The following is a 20,911-nucleotide window of genomic DNA, read 5'->3' on the forward strand; positions in this document are numbered from 1 at the left end:
TTTGGATGAACCTGAGATAACATATCCTTAAAGTAACAAATAGAAAATTTGTTACTTTATCTTTCCTTGTCAATACTTTCCTAACTTACTCTCAACTTCTTATACTCAATGGTACCTTTTTTCCAGATTTTAACAGAATCTTATTTCCCATGACATTTTCTCTGTGTAATATATATAATACTGTATTGGCTAAGGTCTGTTTGTACTAAAAATACGAGATAGATTTGAGAAACCAGTTTATCCCTATTTAATCCATTTCATATAGATATACATATTTCAAGGAAAATAAGTAGTTTTATTTCTCTCTGTAAAGAGTTGTTAGATTTTTTTTAAATTTCAGGAATTTATTTGCTAACATCCTGCAGAAACCTAAAACTATAACTCACTTTTTTTTTTTCCTTAAATGAAAGTAAACTTTCTTCTCTTTAGCCTAGTGTTCCAAAGGAACCAGAAGAGCCCCAGACAACGACAGAAATGTTTTTCCGCACACCAGGAGGGCCAAACACAGTATCTTCACTGTCTGCAAATTCAGATGGTACTGATAGAACCTCTCAAGGAACCCTATATATTCCTCAACGAAAACTTGAAGTGTCAGAAGACTAGTTTGGGGATATCAAATTGCTGACTGTGTTAACAGACATAATTACTGATAACACACTGCACACACAATGAATTGTCTGATGGACAAAGTGTGTTTTAGGCATGTATTGGCAGGACTGCAATACTGGAATAGCCTTAATGCTTTACAATTCAAACTGGCTCTTAATGAGAAAGTTAATGTCTAATATTTTTTCCAAAAGGCTTACCTAAAGTATTATAGCAACAACGTTATGTATCTAGTGTTTTCTGTGTTGCTTTTCTGCTATGCAAAGTAACTGAAATTGCCTTTGTACAGAAAGGTACAGCCTATCAGTCAGTACATATTTTGCACAAAGAAAATACTGTGAGTGTGTACATATTTTTGTTTTAACAAAAAGGCCATAGTTAAAATTTCTTTTGCTCCTATGTTCAATAATGCTCTTTTGTAAAGTTAGTAAAAAAAAAAAAATCTTAATCAAGTTTTATATAAGTTAAGAATTATTTATACTGTATTGTAAAATCAATTTGTTCAGATTCAACTTACATCAAACTGTCAAAATTTGACAGTTGTTTTGTTTAATAAAATTAAATTACTGGAGTTGAGTAATACTGTACTGGACTCTTTTTTGGGTTTGGTCAGATGAGGTGTGTGTATTCTGAAGAAAGGCAAAATGATATTTCTTCAAAAAGGTGCATGTAAGTACCTCAGTCTCCCTTTTTGAACTCTCACTAGAGATTCCCAATAAGAAAAAGGAAAATGCTCGTGATATTTGGGATTAAAAGTACCTAGAATATTCTGTGAAGTGCAGTTGAGGTGTTAGGGAAGTGAGACGTTAGGTGGTTTGGGCCTCATGCTAACAGCCAATTTCAGTAAGACCAGATGATCAACATGTTACCTTGCCTCTATTCTGTTCTTAGAATGTGAGCCTGGTGCTTGCTGTGCTACATGCAGCAAATAGGCTTGAAGCCTGTCTGCTATCAAGAGAGCCTAAGATTAAGTTCCTTCAGTATTTGCCCAAAGGTTTTGTGTTTATCTGAAACTGCTTGTGACAGAAATCACACAGACAGTTACTGTAGCACTAGCTAATCAGTGTTGCAGTGTAAAGTCTGGCTTCTAGAAGGAGGGAGTTCCACCTCTCTTGATCATCCCCAAGCCACTCCTGGTACAGAAGAAAGGTGGTAGAATAAACTGTAGCATGAAAAAAAATAAAGTTTGAACCTCAGAAAAGCCACTCACAATTATAGAGATGAGCTAGATTATTTCAAGTTCAGTAATGTTCTATCTTCTCTTGCCCCCAAAATAACAAGTGACAAAGGAGAAACCATCTTGCGCTGCAAATACTTGAACAGAAAAAAAAGTTACTAGTTTCATACAGAATTACATAATTCAAGGACTTGTCTCCCTAAATTCCTTCATTTGTTAAAACTATTTTTTTTTCCAACAGAGAATTCTTAAGGCAGAACTTTGGTTATATCTTCACTACCTTTACCTTCAGTCCACCTTAAGTTTTAAACACTGCTATTGCTTACCCTAGTAGCGGATCAATGTATAACACTATCTTATTAATCTTTCATAAAAGCCTGCCACAGCAGAAACTGTAATACTTCTGCTCCATGAAATGTTTACCTTGTTCTTAGCCCTAATCTGCCTGGATCAGCTGTGAAGCAGGAGCTGTAGTAACGCTATGCGTGTGTAGTATGTGTATGGCATTTTTTTCCTTTACTGTGCTGTATGGGGACATCAGATTCTATTAATGTAATTGTAGAAGTATAAAGGCAAAGGTTTATAGAAACTTGCATTACTTGAAAGTACAGAATTTTTGGCTTTGGATAGCACAGCTGTGAGAACAAGAAACTGCAGTAATTAGGGTCAAAAAAAGGTCTTGTCACAAACAGTGCCCTATTGTGAAAAGCTGGATGTATATTCCGACTTGCTGCCCAGTGTCCTTTGACTCCTATCAAAATGCAGTTGCTTACTTTTTCACGCAGGCTTTGTAATACCTTGCACTCCGTTCTTGTTCACTTTGCAGGCTGAAAAGCTACCATTTCCCTGTTCAAAGTACCCTATTCCCCAGAAGACCTGCATTTCACTCTGACTAGTCAAGCTCTCTGCTCTTTTTACCTGTCTAACCTATCCTTAGATGTGAGCTGACTACCTCATTTACTGTTGCTAAGCTCTAGCAAAGTCCCTCTTTTATGACACGGTGCAAATCCATCCAAACACGTGATCTACCTGAAGACAAGAGTGAAGGTTAACAAACAGTCAACTCTTTCAAATGTCAAGGATCCCAATTTATGAAGCACCAAGGGTGCAAACACTAGGTTCTCATGGAGAGCTTTAGTGCTTGCCACACATTAACAGTGAGCTCAATCACGCCCCAGGCCCTCCTTGCTACTGGCTTACAAGAAACGCTCACTGCATGTACACTGCAGCGTCACCTCTGCATTCAGCCTTATTTGATATAGGCAAAAGACTTCAAGAATTGCCCAGGAAGAATGACCAAGAAGAGGTCAAGTCCTGGTCTCCTGCTCAAGAAAAAACAGGTCCCAACTCTGCATCAAGGACCTGTCTCTGCATTACAAAATCTTTGCCGGACTCAGTAGTCAAGGGATCCTACAGGCTCCTAAGAGCTTTCAAAGTAGTCTCAGTGAACAGGCCCTTAAAATCCTAAGGTCTGACATGGATTTGGCATCTCAGCTTCCTGCATTTCCCTGAACGTCCCAGAGTTGGGACCCTCGGCGTCAGTCTGTTCAGTTTTCAACCCCTAAGCTGCAAGGGCTTGGTCCTTTCACACACCACAAAATCCACAACACCGAAGAAAGTTTCTCAATTTAAAAGCCCATTTACCAAACAAGAATTAGCTTCTAGATCTTCAAAGCTCTTAAAATAAACACCTGTCAAAAAGGAACTTTAAGTGCTTCATACTTGGGTTTTTGCATTTCTCATACATCTGTGGCATCATCCGTTTCCTAGGGGCTCATTGAGGCACAGCAAATATATGTTATCAGTGATAAGACATGCTAAGCATCATGCATATTAACTAGCTATCTTAATGCCTAAAAAAAAGTAAAAATTAAAAAATGATAGAAGGACATCCCTGAACTCTAAAAGCTTAATCAGACAAACCATTTGTAGATATCAAGTTATGAACTGCTCAGCCGAAGGAAATTTTCTTTGGTTTAAAGCTGCTGAATCCCGGAGGGGTTCCTACAAACAGTTTTATATGTGAATAGCTATAGTTATGTTGGCAAATTATTTTTTGCAATGTGACCATTCATGACTAAATCCTCATTTTCAGGAAACACTATCTTATGTTTCACATTTAAGCTATGCAATAGCGACTACAAAACTTTAATCTTTATTTATGATCTATTAGACTGCATTTAGGAATGCCCTCTAGGTGTCATCTGAGGGGCTGCATTGTTGTCCACCTACTCACAAGTGGACATAAGGGAACAAAATGCCAGGCTTTTGTCAGAAGTTATTTTCAGCTCGATGATAGCAATGGCATTGCTCAGATCCCTGAAGCCCTCTCTCATTCCCCTCCCCTCCCAGCCTATAGGGCCAGCAGTGGTGGCCACTGCATTTAAAGAGTGCAGGAATCCTTCCAGTTCACATCCCTGGAGGCGTAAGAAAACAGGGAAAAACATCAAGCTACTCTGGTAAGTACGCTATATGGGGTTCTGCTGGTAAGGGTTTGGGTTTTTTTCCCCAACAGGTAGTAGAACTTGCTTATTGCTTAAGAAAACGTGTAGCGAGCCCTACAGAGCTGACAGCAGTATTTTAGGTTTGTAGTAGTCAACTGATAAGAGATTCGTCTGGGCTTCTCAGCCTACTTAGTAGCTACTGGTGTTACAAGAACAGGGCCGTGGAGATCCTTGTTAACGAGGCGTGTGTTGACTACATGTGGGACCAGATAACAGAAGTTTCAGAAACTTTAAAAATGTTCCAAAACTACAGAATTGTGTTTTCCACAGGTAGTCCGTGTACATATGCTTTCTAAAGCATAAAAATCTACCTGCTCTCAGACTTTCTCAGACAGAAGTATTCTAGAAAGAAAAAAAAAAACTCAGCGTATTTAAGATCAGTCACTAATCGGTTTTATATCACACAAGAAATTTTCTATCCAAACTGGCTAAAAAGAAAAAGGTAAAAAAAAAAAAACAAAAACAATGTGGAATGAAAGAATTCAGACACTTATCACACAAGCATTAAAGGGCAGCATGATCAGCAAGGTACTCAGAAGAGCCACAATCGTTAAAAAACAAAACATTACTTACTTTGAAAAGCTATCCATCTAAAGATCAAATTATCTCAAAGAATAAAGCCTTACATTTATATAAAATAATTGTGCCCAATCTCAATTATCATGGCAATGTTTTACAGCCTGTAACAGTTTTGCTTGCCACAAAAAGACTTAGTGCATGACTATGGGCATAGTGAAGGAAAGAAAGGAAAAGTGAAAGCTGATAGCAGAGGATTAGCTCTGGAAAAAGCAACATCTCATTTGTACAACGGGATGCAGCTTTCTACGTGAATCCACATGAATCAATGTGAAATGGTGAGCACGCGTGCAGGGGGCAGGAAGGGTTGGGGTTTAGGTTCCTTTTTAAAGTCACATCTAAGTACCTGGTTCTAGTGTTGGGGGTATCTTTTTTATCTTTTTTTTTTTTTTTTTTGAAGGTATCAGCTTAAATTTCTCCAAAAGTGTGCATCGAGAAATTTTTAACAGTAATACAGCATTAATACGAGAGAAAATAGTAGATACTTAGGAAGGACACAGAGGTTAAAGCAGAAGTTTCAGGCACAGGACTTGGTATTTTTATATCTGCTTTGCCCATCATGTGCTTCATGTCATGTCACTTAAATTTCTTTGTTTCAAAAGCACTCATGGAACTCAGAGTGACCAGTGTCAATGAAAAAACCATGTCCATCTTCCCATTTCAGTGTGGAAGATCCCATCCCTTCATCTATACACGTTGGTTTACCACAGAAATAAAGGAAGAAATACTAGCCATCACGAGATCATGATGGAGACTGATATTACACTTATATTACGCTAACTTATTACACTTATTAGGCTTATATTACACTAACTGACCTAAAATTTATGTGTATAAATCCATAGTCCATAGATATAGATATCTATATATAGAGATATCTATAGATACAGATATATAGATATAATCCATAGTCCACTGAATGCATCAGAATGTAAGAAATATGATTGTCAATATATAACAATATCACATCTTTCATTAAATGAGCTCACCCCTCAAATAGAAACATTTTCTCTATTGTAGATCTAGTCTTCTAAGACATATAACGCTTTCCACAATGGATTAGATTTTGACCAAAACACCTTTGGGCGTTTTGGGATGCTGTGGCAAGAATTGTGCTTTACACTGCATACACATCAAGATAAAACAGAACATTTTGAGCGCTAGTTACAGAGAAAGAGAAAATCTGTAGTGGCATTTTATCGCTACGTTCAAACAGAATTGAAATGCTTAAATTATTTTTAAAGCAAACAAACCTTTTGCCAATAAGGAAGGCCACACCAAATAACAGTAAAACTGACAGAGGAAAAAAAATCAACTAGAAACATCAAAAGAGATTACTCCTCCTTCAGAAGAGACACTATAGATAGAATTCAGTTGCCCTCGGTACCATTTTAGATGTCCAAAAATACTCAAAACGTTCCTATGAGGCCAACAGATACAAGACAAGGCTGGTGAGGGAACCAGGTTCGCTGGGGCGGCAGCCGGAGGCCCGGCAGGAACAGCACGCGATGTGCCGCAAGATCCCCAAGTATACATAACGGGATCCAGCTCTACCTTTTCTGTCAAGGCTATTCAAAGGTCTTCACAAAGGAAGCCGTGTATTTTTATCCCCATGGGGCTGGTGAGGTGAGTAGCACTAAGGAGGGCCGAATGAGTCAGTGGCGGTCACAGGACAGGGCAGCAGCAGCGCTGTGATTAGATACCAGACCCAAGTCCTGCCTGCACTGACATTTCCCACGGACTTCCACAGGGCAAAGAATTTCCAGCATAGCCTCAATACTTGCGTTTCAGCGTAGACAGCGATTTAATTTGATATTATTATTCTTTGTTTCTTATAAAAGAAATCAGAATTCTCATGCTCCTAACCAAGTCTGGGCCAAACAGCTCTAGCTAGGACTAAACCAGAGATGCAAGGCACATCGCTCCTGCCAGCCATGGTTCAGCACCTACACCACAGCAGGATCAATGAAGTGATCGTGAAGACCTACGTTTCCCACTCTGTTTATCTGCTTAAAAGGCATCCTGTAGCATGTGGCACCCTGAGATAATCCTTCCAGCCACATAAATGATTTCTGCCATTCACACAGAACTTACTTGAGCTCTAGACTATCAAACACAGCAGCATTTAGAAGGGAAAACCTACTATTTTGCAAACAAACACCAAAATTACGCGCAACATCTTTCTTCACCTACACTGCACTGTCTATCACTATCTTCTGCTCCTCTAGGAAACTTCTAGGGCCACTACCTCATCCACTTCCTATTTAGATCAATGGATCTAAATATATTTTTGGATTATACTCTTACCAATAGTACTCTGATCAGTGACACACACTCTGTGACAGTCATGTTACAACCAGATTTGTACAGCATGCCTAATAGCCCAAGAGAAGACAACTCACATTTTTTTCATGCTTGTGAAGAGCACAGAAACACTTCAAAGGCTCCTTTGGTCTGAGGCAAGCCTATGTAGTGGTGTTACTATCTAAATAAAGTGATGCATGTATCCTTGGCTGCACATCCGATGTGTAATAAATTCTACTCCATGTAGTAGCTGCATTTTGAAATGGAATGATACAAGCTGCTGAATACTATTACAGCAAGACCAAGCATGCTCCTCCAGCTTAACAGTACCAGAAGTGCCTGCCAACAAGGAGTAACACTAGTACAGATCACCAAAAAGTAAAAATAAATCAATCAATAAATAAAGAAATACCATGTGGCTAGCAGTCCCTGTAAATTAATCAGATTAAGACGAAAGAATTCCGGGGATTTCAAATGAGTTTAGATACTGGCATCAAATGAAATTAAGTGGAATTAAGACTTTGGGTATATTTTTTGTATGGCAAATAGGAGGCAGAGTTCTATTTGCAGGTAATGCAGACAGATAGAATTTAATGGCTTGCAGTAATCCTGCTGCACAGGCAGCATCTGCAGGGAGGGCCACCGCAGTTCTGCATTCAGGGAGATGAACAAAGCAAGAACACAAAGACTGTGGAGTTGCCCTGGTCCCTCACCCAGCTATTAAGCCAGGCAGTGCAGACATCATGCCATCCACTGCCATTCTTATGCCAGAATCCTTACGGGAACATTTTTACCATGACTTCTGTCTCCTACAGCTTCCCATCAGGTGATGCCAAAAAAGCATGGAAAATGTGTATGCATGCCCAGTCATGGAACTATAATTAGCCTCAGGAGCAATGGTTCTTTTAAGAGCTCTAACCACAGCCTGTAACTATCAAGCATTATCAGACTTTCAGAGATTATTTTTTTCTTTCAGCTAATGATGTAATCAGAATTACTTTCCAACAAGTCTCCTGTTGCCACAGTTTGAAATACTGTATGTGTCTCTGAAGGGAACTAAAACAGCAGAAGCAGTTTTACTCTGTTGGTAACTAGAGGTGCAAACCACACTCTCCCCAGGCAGCTACCAATGCTGCTCCAGGGGGTACAGGATTCAGCTGGCAGCAAAGGAGACGTTGTGAATGCAAAAATCTTGTTTTAATTTTCAATCACAACACTGAATTTTCTGTCACTGCTCTTCCTTCTCTTAAAATCTTTGACAAGTATTACTCTAATTTTAGAAGAAAAAATAACACTGATACAAAAATACTTGAAAAAAGGGAGAACATAAAATGGCGGAGAAAAGATTTTACCGAAGTGAAATATTTCTCCCTATTCCCTTTTCTCCCATTTAAAAGAAATGGGAAAAAGATTTAAACAGCACTATTTCATTAAACCATTCCTGAGTAAGAGGGAAACAAATTTATAATCCATTCCTTGCATACAGTTATTCTTATTTATTTCAACTACATCAGACCTCTACATCGTATTTCTGATTCTTTCTTGTTACATTACAAATAAACACAGAGGCAAGCTGAGCTTTCCTCTCTCTTATGCATCATTAGTGTTTTCTTGCTGTCAGAGCAGCAGGAGAACTGACAGGGTCTGAAATAATTTAATAGAGTAGTTGCTTTATGGCAGCTGAGGACTAGGCTGATGGGGCTAAGGAGCTGGTTCCACTAAGCCTAAATCAGCATCCCAAAGGAGAGACTGGGTCTTGCAGTAGGATGTCAGATATGCTGTCTACCGCAGGTAACAGTCACAACAGCGAATGGGGGATTAAATGGGGTTAGGGATATATTAATAACCAGAGTACTACAGTGGATACGTTAGGATATGCTAATATCTGGATTGTTATCAAACATTGATGGTTACAATATGCCTACACTGCTGTTGCAGTGTTGCAGTGCTGTTGCTTCAGCATGAGCACACGCTCCTATGCTACAGTCCTATCTTGGTTTTGCCTGATACTGTTGCCTTTTACTCTAGTTGTGTGATTTTTAGCATTAGTAGCCAGAAAGAACTCCCTTCAGCTTCAGATTAAGTTTGTAGAGCTGGCAGGTAGAAAATATTAATTTCATTCTGAAATTTAGCAGATATGGTACAGAAGTCACTGAGATTATGAGTAAACGGGATGTTAGAGTCATATGTACAGACACTGTTAAATGTTAGGGTATAATGCAAACTGTTTAAAGTAACAGCTACATTACATCACTGCTATGATAATTTCCCCTCTTACATGACATCAGGAGAAAAGTCTCAGGGGGCAGACTTGATTCAGTAGTGAAAATCCTTTTCTTATTTAAGAATATCTGACAGTGGATTTAATCAAATACAACTGGGACAAGCGGGCTTTGAAAGAACTATAATAAGAAAATGACTGGCTTTCCAAGAAGGACAAAGGAGGCCTGAGCCAGGAGCCTGGAACAACCTGATAATACGACGTGCAGATGACAAGATGACGTTCCAGTCTTTCCAGAAACGATGACTCAAACAAGAAAACAGAAGGGCAAACCGTAGGCTGTGGTCATTTCAGATGGGTGATAGCACAATTGTCAGGAAGGGCACTTACTGTGCCTGCAGTCAGGTGCTGTATGTTCAGCTCCAGGCTCTGTCACTGCCCTCCTACGTGACCTTGGGCAAGGCACTTCAATAGTAACTGCAACAGTAAGCACTACTGTCTTTCTCTCCCACCTTTAGATTTTAGCAACAATTGACAAAGGAAAGCACAGCTGTTATTACTTTGTAACAACTGTGCAGCAATAATCTTGCTGCACGGTGACCGTGTTTTATAAGGAACTCAGAAAAGAACAAATAACTTGTTTCTACTCCAGTGTCTTCTGAAATAACATCATACAGTTGTTCAACTTCAAGGTGGAATTTATCCAGCTATGCAATGGAGAACGTGACATCATCCTGACAGAGAAAACTGCCTATATATATATATATATATCATTGCGGAAGGTCATGCTTTAGAAATGCATAAATAGCACAATACAGTGTCTCTTCACAGAACCTACAGACAATATTGTTCTGTAGAGAGTTTAAGGTCAAATTCTGTCCACAGTTTTGCTTTTCAACTCCCATAAAGCTTCAAAGCGTTTATTAGCCTCCACTAAAATTTGCCACACAAAACCGTATCAGCAGAGATGAAAAGAAAGCAAGAACTGAAGGGAAAAGGCTGTGCTAGGATAGAGGGGAGGGCGGGACTGAAATCGAATGACTATTTGTTGTAAATACATCCTAGATTCACTTCTCCAGAAGAGGTAAGAATGACCCTATCATCTTTTTACCGAAACACCTCGCAATCATTTAACATATTTACCATGTATCATATTTACATGATTCCAAGCTAAAGAACAACCTTATTTACAACAGTGTGTCATGCAGAGGACCGAGGCTGCCCCCCCAAAGCACCAGGCTAGTGTCCTCACCCCGCGATCAGTCTGCTGTGACATTCCTCCTACAGCACAGATACGCAGCGTGTCTCCTCCAAGAGCCATTACACCAGCCACGCACGGAAGGTCTCCCCAGGTCTGCCTTCCTACGCAGGACCTGGCACGCAGATCTGTGCTGACTCTCAGCTGCCATCTCACCTCTCTGCTACCAGATAATTTACAAGTGCTGTGGTACAATTCACCCGAGCAGATCCTGGCTTGGGGCCACCCTGCAATAGCAGTTCACTGGTGATGGTGTTGGGAACAATAAGGGGGGGAAAAAAAAACAAATCAAGCTGTTCTGTTTAAAATAACTCACTTTTTTCACTGCATTTACTTATGCAATTTGATTTTCTAGGTTGCCCTTCGCATACAAGGATGCCAAACTGGGGAGGTGGAGCCAAATGCGGTGCCTGCGAGAAGACAGTGTACCACGCTGAGGAAATTCAATGCAATGGAAGGAGTTTTCACAAGACATGCTTCCTCTGCAGTAAGCTGGGCTACACCATTTTAACTTCACACTATTTCCATAGCTCGGTAGGGGTCGTCACTTAAAGCTAGTAATTTATTTTGTATTAACTTGCATCCAAGCAGAAACACAATAAAGAAGCTTCATATTTGGCCTAACTCAACATGTTTGCCCATGGGACACCTATAGCAGGTCATAAACAGCCCAACCCACGTACAGGACAGTAGCCACAACCAGTGTCAGACCCAATTCCACACAGGGAAAGTTTTGTAAGGCTTATACATCTTCTGAGAAAACAAAGGAGACAGCAGTCGCGCTAATACTCCTACTTCAAGCACAGCACAGCAAGGCTGACTCTGGAATGACTCTCCTGAAACCTTAAGGATCCCATGGGGCCAAAGAAAATATTCCTACCATAAGCAGCCACACGTTGCACATACTGCCTGCAACCCTGGGGAGGGGAACGAGAGGAGGGAGCGAAGACTTGAGCGAGTTTGTTAAACTGCAGTGTGTTTTAACTAAATCTCTGTAGAAAGTCAGTTTTGAGTTGAGGGATCCTTGTCTGTAAGGATGATTAATTAGTTTATTCCCAGAGACAATAATCCACTAAAGATGAAAACTGGTTCCCCCACCACCACTGTTTTTTTTTTGGTTGGTTGGTTGGTTGTTTTTTTTTTTTTTAAGTAACTGAAGGATAGAAAACGATTGCAACTTTTCAGAAACCGCAGTCAACTTTCTGAAAGACCAGTTTGCCACTCCACATCAGCTCTTAATCATCAAATTTCAGTTTTCTAAGCTTTTACCCCTGAGCAATGTCTCTCTCAGGATCTTGACTTCTCTTTTGTCAAGCATGATGGTTTTTGTTAGGGATTTTAGAGTGCTGCAGAAATATGGTAACTAGGTAAATCTTGAAGAAATCCTACTCTGTCCCACAATGTAGCATACTACAGGTTTCAAGTTAAAAAATCTAGAGGAACTACACAAACGGTGCTCTTGAGACAGAGGTATGTCTTATTAGGATATTACAGGAGATGAGTACTTTTATGATTAACCCTAAAAAAAATACACACGGAAAAGCTGAAAGATTATCTCTGGCATCAAAATCTCCTACCAACACCCTGCAAGTAACTCAGTCTTCTCCTTCCCCATATTTCCTACAGTCCCATTTCACTTACTGTTTTCCCCAAGCGTCTTCAATGTTCAGCAGACAGCATTCTCTGCAGATGAGTTAACACCTGAAAAATGAGAGAGAAGGTATCAATTCACCTCTGTTTGTCCTTTGTGAAGGGAGAAAACAATTTGATAAAAACTAAAGATTGCTAAATAATGTATTTTGCAGACAATTGAGATTTAGGACCTTTGCACTATGAAGTTCAGCACAATTGATACTACTGAATTTAGGTTTTTTACCCTCCTTTCCTGGATAGGTTGAAAATTTTCCTTTTCAGAAGTGAGGAAGTTTTTACACGCTTAGATGACAGTACAGCACTGTACAGAACCAGTTCAAAGGGCATACATGAGTCTTGTTTGCCCTTCTTCCTGACCCTGCAAGTGATGCCTTTGAATTCCCTCAAAAAATGTTGTAGTTAATTGACAGCCTTCAGCCAATTCTTACAGATGGTTAAAATCTTAGTTTGGTAAAAACTAGAGACTGTTTATTGCTTCCATGTGCTGCCTATAACAATTAGTATTATAGATCAGAGAAGCTACAGGGAGAGAAGCATGGATGTGTTAATTATGATAAAAGATTTAATTGACACTTATGCTTTATTCAACGATAGAAGTGATATGTGAAATATCAATGTCAAATGAATAGACTCTCCAGTGTCTAATAAAAATAAAAAGCTATCATTAACTATGACCCAACAGGACATTTTTCTTGTATGTGCATTCTCAGACATCTAATATTGAAACAAGTTTAAGCTTCATTCTTAGCACAGCTGATTTTTTTTTTAAATGACTCACGATAAACAGCATGCATTCATTAGGTCTGCTGTTTTTATTTTTTTGCCTATTGTACTCATGTGTGAACTAAATTATAGATAGGTTAGATACTAAAAAAAGTATTCCCAGCAGAAGTATGTCTAAGGTCAAAAATTAAAGATGCAGCTAAGCCCAGCTGGCATGTGAGAGGTATGTTAATTGGCTTTATGTTTCCCATGATTCACATACACTAGCTTTGGACCAGATAATTCAATATCGTGTATCATGTTCATGGACTTTTCAATGAATCAGTTAAAGAATTTCGTTTCTCAAGACAAGAAAAACAGTCCTCTCTGTACCCACTCTTGGGTACAAAAAAACAATTTAAATCCATGTAGTTGAGCATGTATTATATTTGACCTGACACATGAAAAACACTAGTATTTTTGGACCACAGAGTTAAATTTGGGCAAAATTACATGCAATTCAAACCAACCTGTTAAGACAGTAAAAATGAGATAAGCGGAACTATAAAATCCTGGTATCTGTACTCCATAGTTTTTCCCTACAGACAGTTTTTAAAACTTCTTTCCAACAAACCTTTCTCCTTGCCCAGATTGCTGTTTACGTACCTTGTTTCCCTGTCAGCTTTTGCTTAAAACACAGCTGTGACGGACATTTGGCAGGATCTCTCGCCATAAACCTGAAACTTCTTACTGCCAGCTTGCAAACAGTATCTGTTAGCAGATGACAGGTCTCAAAGTTATTTCAACAATAGCACTTCAAGGGCTTTTGCTCCATCTGTTGTGGTGAATTGATACTCTATCCTTACAGAGCCAGAAATAGAAACACTTTATCTACTGCTAGAGTTTCCATCATCCCTTAACTCCCGCAGCAAACATAATTATAATCCCAAAGCAGAAGAGACTGCAGCACAAAGTGATCAAGTTCACACATTTACAGAAGCCCCTCATTTCATTTCTGTTAATTAAACAAGTCCTTGAGAATTATATTCCCCTCTACACACTACAGTGATGGAAACAAAGCTCCAATATCACCTTAAATCCTTAAACTCTGACTTGAATGAATTTGAGAAAAACCTCACAGCAGGACAGTTAAACGTAGGGGGGAAAAAAAAGGACGAATCAAACACTCAGATAGCTTTACTAGAGGCTTGATCTTCCATCTAGTTTCAACACTCGTGCAATTCACAGATTTGTGTTACTTACATGAGCTAAGCAACTGTTTTCCAAGCTATCAACAGGACACGCATGACTGGAGAGCCCTTTGCGGTATGTGCACTTGGTCAAAGGAAGTTGAAGAGAACATTATTTCCCTACACTACCCCACTCGCCTCCCCCAGTAACTACTGTTGACACACTAAACAATTTGTAAGAAGTCTTTTTTTTTTTTTTTTTTTTAATAGCCATTCATAACCGAAAGCTTCATCCTCTCTTGATGGGGTGGGGACTGTCTCACACTGAGTTTCCAAACCAGTGTGGCATACACAGTCACCAAGCACATGAAGACTGCCACTACTACTTTTTCCTTTCATTATTGTCCAAGTTTCCATGCATATACAGCAAGGAGATACGCTGGCCTGGTAACAGGATTTGGTCATAAAAAGATGATCAGATTTCAGATCAGCAAAGCAAGCACCCCAGAGAACCCAGATTTGTCTGCCTTACCTTCCATGCACATTTGCTGAGAGTAAGCATGCACAAGACTGAACTTAGCTATGTTTGTTAGCTCGAGGTGTGTTTCTCAAAACATAGATACTTGTCTACTGAGACCTCAAATAAGCAGCTGTTAGCACTCATTAACTTTTGATCCCTTCAGCTAGAGACTAGATTTAAAGTAGTGACATAGAGAGTATAACTTGCATTCCATTATGCGTGTGGTGCTCCTATGGCATCTTCTGTCCAAAAGTCTCTGAGACCTTTTCTGGTGAGCTAAGCCACGCAGTATTTCTCTATAACAAATACAACTAGCAGGAGGTCCTTTTGGTCTTAGAATCTGCATCATCATATTCTTGTCATCCTGGAGGAAGTTGAAAAAAATCAGGTATTTGGAGTCACTGCTTCCTCTGGCTCTACAGCCCAAAAAAATGCAATGAGATAAATAAATAAATAAATAAATACTTATATATCCCGCTTGATTCTGACTGGACACTGCAAGTATGTTACGTTCTCTTTTTAAAACTTGCCAGCTTAAAATATGATGGGCTGACATGAGAAAGCCGCTACAGACTCAGAGGAACTATTCTGAAAGGTGCAGATGCACAGTAGAATCGACACCCCTGCAACCTCTCCCTTGTTTTTAGGGTTTGGGACTTTGGGATGATTACCTCAGATCCATCTCTGGCCTCTCAGATCTAGAAAAATTGTCTTGACAAGTCCAAGATTCTTCTGGGGTTAGAGTGTAACTGGAGAGCACAAACATTGTGTGCATGAACAATTATGTTAGCAACAGCCCAGTGAAACTTTATACTGACTATGCACTAACACCCCTCTTTTTGTGTATTTTCTGAAGACGAACAAAAATAAACACTAATTGTAATTATTCTGAACCACAGTAATTCAACTTTGAATATACAAATGTTTATCTGTGCCTCTCTTTTCCTGTTTTTAGTGGCTTGCAGAAAAGCTCTGGACAGCACCACAGTAGCAGCTCACGAATCTGAAATCTACTGCAAAACTTGCTATGGAAGAAAATATGGTCCCAAAGGTGTTGGCTTTGGACAAGGGGCAGGATGTCTCAGCACTGACACTGGGGATCATCTAGGCTTGAATCTGCAACAGTGAGTTAAATCCCACTGAGAGCACTGTCTGTTTTTCTGATACCACTTGTCACTTATTGGGGTATATATGGTACAGGGAGATATTTTATTCTGTTCCTAAAACAACACATGGTATGAGTGGCTGAACAGAACTTCCTACAATCTTTTCTTCAGTGGACACAGCAATGTACCATTTTTTAATAATTTTCAGTCTCTGTAAGCTCTCTTCATGAACTTTCTCCTCCTTCAATAGGCAGCAGCAGCCTTTTTATGCCAAGACGAACCTATGCTGCAATCACTGCAATTGTAATTTGCCATGAGTATCACTGTGATAAAATCACATTCACCGTAGAATATGAGAATTTTCTTCATCTTATCAGAGGCTAAGATACACTTAAGTTTTACTGTTACAGAAATAATCACAACACCACACACTGTTACTCCTCTCAATACAGAAATAATGTTTCTAAATCCTCCCTGTGGCTTGAACAATACTTGCAAGCACACCAAGAACATGACTGAACAAAGGGATTCCCATGGAATAGCATCTTCAAAAAGCCTCAGCTCCACGAAATTATGTCTGACAGTAGGTTTTTATAGCATTTTCCTATGATTCTCAAAACTGCACATTTCAAAATAAAAAGTTTTCTTCTGCTATTACTATAAGGGAACTCATCAACAAATATACTAGGCAGGTAATAAAAGCTCAAATACCATACTTAACTGTACCCCCATGTGAGATATGCATCCATTGTGGGCAGAGCTCTGTATCCAAGACTGTTATGTCCTGTAGGCTTAATGACCTGTTGCAGTCCAACAATCCGATAATTCACAAGTAGTTCTGTCAATGACTTTAAGCAAGCACAAGGACATAGAGCACAAAGTCCAGAAATATAAAGCAAAGCTATTAGAAATAGCAAAGCTATTTTTCTGATGCTTTTGACCCCGGGCCACCTGAGAAGCCTGGTTCCTTGTCAAAATGTTGCAGTGAATAAAAATAAAACAACAACAAAGAGCATGCAAAATTGAGTTGGTTTTTTTTTTTTTTTTTCCCTCCCTTTCAAGATCTGCTCGCTACTGAGTACTAGCAGTTAGCCAGTTACAAGAAGTGGGGGTCTTCTGCTTCTTTTTCTCTTTTTGCCTCTCAACAAAAACAAAATTTATTTTTTACTTTCACTTTTCATTAAAAGTGGCTAGCATTAACTCCTTGTGCTCAGGCCAATACAGGAAATATCAGTGGCTACAATATCAGCTTTTCAACTATGCAATACAACAAAAGGTCTTTTCCAACCTAAATACTTCTGTGATTCTGTAACAATTCTGGTTTCTTTTTTTTTTTTTTTCCTTTTGCATGTCCTAGACCAGTAATTTAGTATTTTTCTCCCTTACAAAACAAACAAAAACAAACACCATGACCTCATATTTCTAAAATGAAGATAGCATTTTAAGCAATATTTTAAAAACACTGAAAACTTCTGTTTTAGGGGATCACCAAAGCCTGCTCGCCCTTCTACACCAACTAACCCTTCAAAGTTTGCCAAAAAGATTGTCGATGTGGATAAATGTCCCCGCTGTGGCAAGTCAGTGTACGCTGCAGAGAAGATAATGGGGGGAGGAAAAGTAAGTAGTTACTAAAACACTAGGAAAAAAGCTTTTCAAATGCAGATAAACTATAGCTAATCATTCCCTGAAGTTTTTACTCAGTCTTGATGAAGAAAATATGAAGACGAATTAACAATTTGGTAAAGCCTGATGTAACGCCTATCAGGTTTAAAGTCATGTGCTGTTGCATAAGCCCGGACTTTCTGCATCTTGTTGATGTCTGTGGAACAACCCTTCCTTTCTGGCTACTGTACAGGCTGCCTCCTCTGCCACCATCATCCTACTAACATCTTTTGGAATAGTTATAATTTAAACATTTGTTTTTAGCGGCAAATGCAGCTAAAATTAAAGATTAAATTAATTAAAGATTAAAGATTAAATTAAAGATTATATTATTCTAAAGATTATATTAAAAAGATTATATTATTTTCTTTGACTAAAAAAAGAAAAGCCAGCATCCCGTGACATGCTGGCCCTCTGCTCTAAACTCTCACTAGAATATTACCTCTGCGCACGAAGGGAGAGGCCACTATCTAAAGCTCTCTGCTTTTTACCAGACCTCTATTAACAAGCAAGTTGCTAGGTAAGATGTTAAATAATAGTGGGATAATAAAGTGGGATAATCAATAAAAAAAAAAAATTTAGAAGGATGAAAAGTGGAAGCCTTAAGAGCAAGAAGACAGTTTTAGGCTAAAGCAACAGTTATTTGTTTCTTGCATCTGCTAGCTGTGCATTTGCTGTAACACAATGAATTGTCTTCATTTCCTCAGCCTTGGCATAAGACATGCTTCCGCTGTGCTATTTGTGGAAAGAGTTTAGAATCTACCAATGTTACAGACAAAGATGGAGAGCTCTACTGTAAAGGTAAGGATTGCAATGACCTCAACTGGGTTATCGAGTCAGCGTAAGATTATTCCTTTTAGACCTAGTATTGCCATCAAGATTTACTGCGGCATGTTTAACAACTACATGAATTTTCATTTTATTTTTTTAACAACTTTCCAAAAACAAAGGAAGAACTATGGCAAAATTGCAGTTGCATCTTCTGCTATGAACATTTAAATTTTAAATTTGTAATTTTTCTACAAAAACACCCTCTCTGATCCATCCTCAGACCTCCTAACAGGAACACTAGCCATACCTGCTGGGCAAATTTTTGTACCTACACAATCTCACTTGCTCATTAAAAAACAAAATAAACAGAAAAAAACAACTAAATCACAAACATACAGATAGATCTTTGAAGGTCATGATCCCAATTGGAATTCTTGCCAGGAAGAATTAAAAGATACTTCTGCTATATTGGTTGTAGAGAAGATAATGCGTTCATGCTAAATTATACATCCAGATATTCTTCTCAGATCAACAAAGCTTGCAGATTTCACTTAACTATGTGAAACAGCTTAAGGAGCAAAGTATGCCAAGTTTTCATATCCTAGGCTAAACTCTATAGAGAGTTCTAAAAAATATTTAAGTTGGGCACAGGCTGACAACAGGATGTAGTCAAATAGGCATATTTTGAGAAATATGCTGACCATTATTACTTAAACCGAATTGTGATAAATAAACATGCATACACTTAGCAATACACAGTTAGCACGGCATTGCTTAAACTACCATCAAAAGCTGGCTGGACTACATTCTAGTTCTTTTAACCCCCTCTGAAAATAGTCTGTATGGATGGGAAAGCAGTTTTAAAGAAAACATTAGTTAAATCTTGAATACATACTGTTTCTGACTTTTTTGGAGAAGCTCAGATATGACACTTCCATTTAAGTCAAATATGTTTCACTGTTAGACTCTGTTGGCACTATCAAGAAAGACATTCACATTTCCTTCTTTTTATTAACTTATATTTGGAAGTAGTACTAAAGACACAAGTCCTTTACCTCGACATGAAAACATTCCTAATATTATTTACCCTCCTCCTTCTTTTGCAGTTTGCTATGCAAAAAATTTTGGTCCCAAAGGAATTGGTTTTGGTGGCCTCACTCAAGCGGAAAAGAAAGAATGCGAATGAGAAGTGGATGCAACAGAGTCTGCTGTTGATGTTAGCAGATAACAGTTGACAAGTAAAACAAAAACATCACATATTGCTAATAAACTAGGGCATTTGTTTAATATTCTCCACCTTGCAGAAAAAGCTTGCAAACTTGTATCTTAAGAAATTCTTAGAATAGCCTAAAAAAAGTTACAGTGATAAAGTTAGATTTACGTTTAGAGCAAATAAAGACAAAAACTTCTGTTCAAGGAACATCATTGTTTCTTAAACTACTATTTACCATATTTTAGTCTGAATTTTGAAAGACTCAGTATACTGTCCCATTAAGACAGAGATATCTTGTGGATCACAGAGTGGTAAAGGTCAGAGTGTTCTGACTTAGGCCAGTTTCCCAGTGGTGTTTTGAACATTTTGATGTTATTTGTATTATGGCAAAATAGATGTTACTCACTTTGAGACGATTAAAAAGTATCTGAAATTCTCTTTCAAAGGGAGCTATTTCTGAAGAAATAGTAAGTTTTCTTAGAATACAGTGCTGTCAGTTTTGTTATTGTATGTTTTCAAGCTACAATAAAGTACTCATATTGCTTCACATTTTTGTTTATTTCAATTTGCTTGTGCTTTATGTTCCAAAATGTCACAGATCAATGTATTTCACTGAGATGAATTAAACCCTCCATTTCATAACTGCAAGAATTCTGTCTTGTTACTTTGCTTTACTCTACATTGTCAGTTCTAGACAGTATTTACCTTTCATTTTCTGATCTTGATCTGTTTCTCCGCTAGTTTTCATTACTGTTTTGACCTCTATTCAAACACACTCACAGAAAGCAGAAATACTCACAGATGAAATATTTATGCTGATAATTGTAAGGCATGAACTTTTTTTTTTTTTCCAAGCTGGGAGAAAAAAAAAGACATTGTAATGGGCTAGTTGGAGAACTGAGATACTTCATGAGATATTCCTTATTCCTGTATAACGAACTTATTAATTTACCTCTTAAATTTGTCTAATCCTACCTCTCTTCTTGAAAAGCAGGTACTGAACTCCCAAAGCAGTGGAGAGAAACAGATTTCATTTGAGCCTCTACATCCAGATATCAATATATGCAGATATCAGAACACAGCAATTTTTAGGAAGAGTTCCAAAACTCATGATAGGATAGAAAAACACTCAAAAATAACAAAAATGCTCAGAAGGCATTTGAATTTTTGCAGCGGAAGTTTTCAGTGATGGTGATGAACATCCCAGGTTTTTGAGGGGTAAAGAAGATAGTGGTCAGAAAATACGTAAGAATTTCGATGTTATCCTATAATGACTGTAAAAATGTTTCTACAAGATCCGAGTAGCAAATACTCGATAAAGGCCTTTTTGACAAATATTTTAACTTCATGAAACAGCAAAGAGATTAAATATTTTTATAGCATAAGTACTTTTATTGCTTCACAGTCTGTTTTTTTTCCACTATTCACACAAAAGGATCCTTGGTATC

At 38.3% G+C, this 20,911-nt stretch overlaps 3 protein-coding genes across 7 annotated transcripts in view; 2 read left to right on the forward strand and 1 right to left on the reverse strand.

Moving 5' to 3' along the window:
- Window positions 1–5,311, forward strand: part of E2F8 (E2F transcription factor 8) — a 15,519-nt gene extending 10,208 nt beyond the window's left edge. For both annotated transcript variants that reach the window (XM_080592411.1, XM_080592412.1), the window contains exon 13: window positions 430–5,311. In XM_080592411.1, the coding sequence (XP_080448537.1) occupies window positions 430–603 (174 nt within the window). In that variant the 3' untranslated portion in view covers window positions 604–5,311. The remainder of the gene's footprint in view (window positions 1–429) is intronic.
- Window positions 1–20,911, reverse strand: part of LOC308195300 (uncharacterized protein) — a 36,834-nt gene that overhangs the window by 3,438 nt on the left and 12,485 nt on the right. Inside the window, exons 4-5 of one of the 3 annotated variants that reach the window (XM_080592437.1) lie at window positions 13,668–13,772; window positions 12,288–12,347 (exon numbers count right to left, since the gene is read on the reverse strand). In XM_080592437.1, the coding sequence (XP_080448563.1) occupies window positions 13,691–13,772 (82 nt within the window). In that variant the 3' untranslated portion in view covers window positions 12,288–12,347; window positions 13,668–13,690. Of the gene's footprint in view, window positions 1–4,200; window positions 10,123–12,287; window positions 12,348–13,667; window positions 13,773–20,911 lie in introns of those variants that run through there. The other 2 variants (XM_080592438.1, XM_080592439.1) reach the window with 2 other exon arrangements.
- On the forward strand, window positions 4,146–20,111 carry CSRP3 (cysteine and glycine rich protein 3). Of its 2 annotated transcripts, XM_080592436.1 has the most exons (6): window positions 4,146–4,242; window positions 11,002–11,133; window positions 15,667–15,835; window positions 17,299–17,434; window positions 18,187–18,280; window positions 19,357–20,111. In XM_080592436.1, exons 2-6 carry the CDS (start codon window positions 11,022–11,024, stop codon window positions 19,434–19,436), a joined length of 591 nt encoding a protein of 196 aa, XP_080448562.1. In that variant the 5' UTR covers window positions 4,146–4,242; window positions 11,002–11,021; the 3' UTR covers window positions 19,437–20,111. The 2 variants fall into 2 exon arrangements, with proteins under 2 accessions (XP_080448562.1, XP_080448561.1); XM_080592435.1 differs by lacking the exon at window positions 4,146–4,242 and having other exon boundaries at window positions 10,130–11,133.

Source organism: Anser brachyrhynchus (assembly GCF_964034855.1).
Source record: "Anser brachyrhynchus genome assembly, chromosome: 5".
NCBI lineage: Eukaryota > Metazoa > Chordata > Aves > Anseriformes > Anatidae > Anser > Anser brachyrhynchus.

Bases quoted from the DNA above. Each gene is read 5' to 3' on its own strand.
- CSRP3 (XM_080592435.1), top strand. From the start codon at position 10,983: ATGCAATTTGATTTTCTAGGTTGCCCTTCGCATACAAGGATGCCAAAC. The intron at 17,435-18,186 runs GTAAGTAGTTAC...TCATTTCCTCAG, and splicing joins AGATAATGGGGGGAGGAAAA to CCTTGGCATAAGACATGCTT. The intron at 18,281-19,356 runs GTAAGGATTGCA...CTTCTTTTGCAG, and splicing joins TGGAGAGCTCTACTGTAAAG to TTTGCTATGCAAAAAATTTT.